General features: G+C 37.4%; 1 protein-coding gene across 1 annotated transcript; it reads right to left on the bottom strand.

Moving 5' to 3' along the window:
* Window positions 1-2,376: 2,376 nt before the first annotated feature.
* On the bottom strand, window positions 2,377-3,261 carry LOC140862737 (uncharacterized). The gene is made up of 2 exons (XM_073265774.1): window positions 2,908-3,261; window positions 2,377-2,727 (listed from the first exon to the last, which is right to left on the bottom strand). The coding sequence occupies exons 1-2, from the start codon at window positions 3,259-3,261 to the stop codon at window positions 2,377-2,379; spliced, it is 705 nt and encodes a 234-aa protein (XP_073121875.1).
* Window positions 3,262-4,243: the final 982 nt, after the last annotated feature.

The raw sequence follows: 4,243 nt of genomic DNA, 5'->3' as shown, positions 1-4,243 counted from the left end.
TTTACTTCGGTATTTTGATTAATATACGAAGTAGGATATAATGATTTACTTCCATATTTTTCGATTACTAAAATTTCCAAAGCAATAGGATACATATTACTGCAGCATTTAAATCAATGATGAAGTAAATTATTCGATTTACTACGTTGATACTAAAATTGCCGAATTAATAGAACAGATTGCTTGTAATTTAAAATTTAGGTACAATAATGACATAAATATATTTTTGAAACTTAAAATATACTAATAATAAATCCATCCCAAAACGACAAGCATACATAAGTCAACAAGTCTATCCACCAAGATAACGCGAAATTATATGCACATATCCACACGTACTTTCTCAAAACTAAACGTGTACACATCCACACGTATTTCCTCAAAAGAAATTGCTATCCCAACGTGAATGACATATTTAAGTACCTACATGCAAGTAGACAAATTCATTTCATTCACTTCTAACTTCGTCAAATTGTTCTTGACTGTAACACTGATTCTTGACGCATCCTGCAAACTGAAATTCAAAAAAAAAGGTAGGAATGTCACGGTAAACCAACAAGACAGCAGTTGCAAACTGAAATCCAAAACAAAAAAGAAGCAAAAACCTATTTGGTATGCATGCTGACATGTATGATCATCTTGTTATGGGTTTTAAAACTTGCCACAAAAATTTTTGTTCAAGATCATAAAGATCAGTTCTCAGCAATTCAAATTTTTGGGATACCAGAATTTAGCAGACTTGTGTTAGCATATGATTCCCAATTTATCAAGCCAAGCCAAATACAATCCATACACTGTTGAAATTAAATGATTATATTGACACTTTAAAATAGATTTGTTCAAAACATAAACAATTAGAATCCTTTAGCTTATCCTCATGCAATAGGAGAAGCGTTACACTTGCAATAAAGAGGCAATCTCATCCTATCTTGCAATAAACGAAGTAACAAAAAACAAGGCTGCTACAAGTGCGGAGGACTGGAATTACAGGATTAGATCTACAAGTGCACTTTCATCCAATTACATGTGATGAAATCATACGGCATATTAAAAAAACACACACACAAAATACAATTCAAATCAAACTACAAGCTTCAACAGAAGCTTAGCGATGAATCTTGCATTTTTTCAAATCATAACAAAAAATTTCATTTTTTCATTCGATCACACCTAACTCCTTAATAACCTACAAAGATCTAACCATTCAACTTTCACTTGGATGAAAAATAGGCACTAAATTAAAGATAGCTTAAATCACATTAGACCGTATTTTCAAATCATACCCAAAAATCAAAAAATGGCATACTTTAAAACTGCATCTCCGAGTGTTTCCAAACTTTCCAAGGAGAAACGTTCTTTACATCCTACTGTGGTGAGAGCTTCCAAAATCTGATCATGAATGAAATTATTAGATTAAGTCATTAAATACCAAAGGAATTGCAATTAAAGTTAATCGTTAACAGCTATAAAGGCACATACCACCGAGCTTGGAATATTTAAATCCCAGTATGATGTGCTATTTCTTACCTAAGTTGGCTAGCCAACATCAAAGACTCCATTTGGTGCATTAGTGAAGGTAACAAGTCGAGTGATTTCATTGCATTTGTTCTGAGGTCAGTTCCAATCAGAAGTTCTTCCGGCGGTATACGTTCAGGTTGAGATGACTTTTTCCCACTACCTTTTGGTTTATGTTTACATGAAGCACCCAAAAATTAAGAAATTCTTTGATGGAGTTGTTCTAGCAGACGAGTCGATTCAAACATTCAAAGAAACATACAAAATACCATAATCAATAAAGTGGTAAAAGTTGCGACAAGAAACTTCACACACCTTCGTCTACGAGAAGATTGCGTGGATTATGGCTCTGGTTTAGAAGCAACGGAGGTTGTTCTCGATATTTTAGAAAATTTCCACGCCTGAACAAAATTAAAAGTACTGATTTCATTGGCGCCTACACTCTGATGGGAGGCCCCCAATAAATTCCTATATCCTCTGTAGAATTCCAGTCCACTCAGCATGTAGCTATCCACATCCTCGTGCGAAAAAATGTTTTCTCAACAAGGGTAAAAAAAATACACTTTGATAATAAATGCAAGCATGCAAACAGGAAAGATGTTGTGAAAAATAAGAATGAACGACAATCACAACGATATCAAAGATGTTACCCAACCAATAAAAGCTAATAATATTGCAGTATTCCCAGAGTTAAACTCTGTAATACAAATATACCCTTGCCTCAGCTAGTAAACACTCACAAAACAAAATGATAACAGAATAATTTCACTGATGATCTGCTTCTCCACTTTATACGTCACTTTACTCATCACGTGGAGGTCCCCTCTTCTTTCTCTCATAGACATATTTTATAATGGGCCTTTATTCCTGGACTGGGCCTATTTCATGGTTGTCACCCTTTTCTTCATAAACTGATATATGCTCCTGATCTTGGCCTATCTTAGACGGGCCTGTAACAATTCCTTCCTCCTCAAAAATGGTATTGTCCTCAAGACCAAAAGCCGGAAATTGGGACTGGAAATCATCAGCTAGCTCCCAAGTGGCATCTTCCAATGGCCGGTTCTTCCATTGCACTAGCACTTGCATAACCAACTTCCCATGCTTCCTCCTATATCTTTTATCCACAATATTTTCTGGCTCAAAAGTCAGAGAAAAATCAGATTCTAAAGAAGAAGGAAACCTCGGTTCCGGATTGAAATTACCAACTGCCTTCTTGAGACATGAGACATGAAAAGTGGAATGAATTTTAGAATCTGCTGGTAATAAAAGTTTGTATGCACACATGCCCACCTTCTGAATAATTTTGAAGGGTCCATAATACCTCGGAGATTATTTTTGGTAAACCCACGGACAAGCGGACTGCTGTCGATGGGGACGCATCTTTAAAAATACCCAATCACCCTCCTGTAACACCACATCTCGCCTGTGCTTATTCGCATTTTTAACCATAATTTGCTGTGCACGCTGAAGATTGTATTTAAGCTGTCGAAGGAGCTCATCCCTGTCACTCAAATCGTTAGCCACAGCGGAAACTAAAGTTTCTTGGGGTAAATATTGAAGAATGGTCGGGGGTTTCCGGCCATACACCGCCTCAAAAGGAGTCATGCCCGCTGAACTTTGGAATGAAGTATTGTACCAATACTCGCTCCAATGAATCCAATTAGCCCAACTCTTTGGTTGTTCAGTAGCAAAACACCGGAAATAAGTTTCAAGACATTTATTTAAAGCCTCACTCTGGCCATCCATCTCCTAGTGATAAGACGAACTCATTTTCAGTCTAGTCCCTTGCAATCTAAAGAACTCCTTCCAGAAGAGACTCATGAATATTGAGTCTCTGTCACTAACAATGGACTTAGGCACGCCGTGTAACTTGACCAATTCCTTAATAAACACTTAGGCTACTGTCTTAGCAGAAAATGGGTGCTTGAGTAATAAAAAAATGGCCATATTTTGATCGTCGATCAATGACCACAAATATTACGTCAAACCCTTTGGATTTCGGCAGGCCCGTAATAAAATCCATTGCAATGTCCTCCCATATAGCTGTAGGAATAGGCAAGGGTTGCAAGATCCCTGTTGGAGACAAAGCTTGATATTTCTGCTTTTGGCATTCTAAACAAGCTGCCACAAATTGATATACATCAGCTTTCATGACTGGCCAAAAAAAAGAACCAGCCACCCTCTTTAAAGTTCTGAGTGCACCAGAATGCCCTCCTACTGGAGTAATATGCAACTCGTCAAGTATTTTTTGAACCCATGCAGTATTTCTGGGAATTACCAACCTATCTTTGTAGAGTAAACAACCATTTTTCATCGTATAGAATTTAGGAGGTGAAATATTTTGTGTTATCCGCTGCTTGTATTCTCTCAGAACTGGATCTTGCTCTACGGCCTGCTGTAACTCATCAAATTCAATCCACAGTGGCATCGAAATAGAGTGTAACCCCACTGATTCTTCTCGCCGAGATAGTGCATCTGCAGCCCCATTATGTATACCAGCCTTGTGCTTAATTTCGAATTCATAGCCCATCAATTTTACAAGCCAATGTTATTGATCTGGTGTGGAGATTCTCTGCTGTAGGAGTGTTCTAAGGGACTTATGATCAGTCATAACCAAAAACTTGCGGCCTACTAGATATGGACGCCAATGTTGAATAGCCATGACTAGTGCCATCAATTCTTTCTCATATATGGACTTAGCCAAGGTGCGCTCCTCCAAAGCCTTGTT

Source organism: Henckelia pumila, chromosome 4 (genome assembly GCF_033568475.1).
Source record: "Henckelia pumila isolate YLH828 chromosome 4, ASM3356847v2, whole genome shotgun sequence".
NCBI lineage: Eukaryota > Viridiplantae > Streptophyta > Magnoliopsida > Lamiales > Gesneriaceae > Henckelia > Henckelia pumila.
The sequence above is the reverse complement of the archived record's forward strand: the minus strand, read 5'-3'. Positions and strand labels throughout refer to the sequence as shown.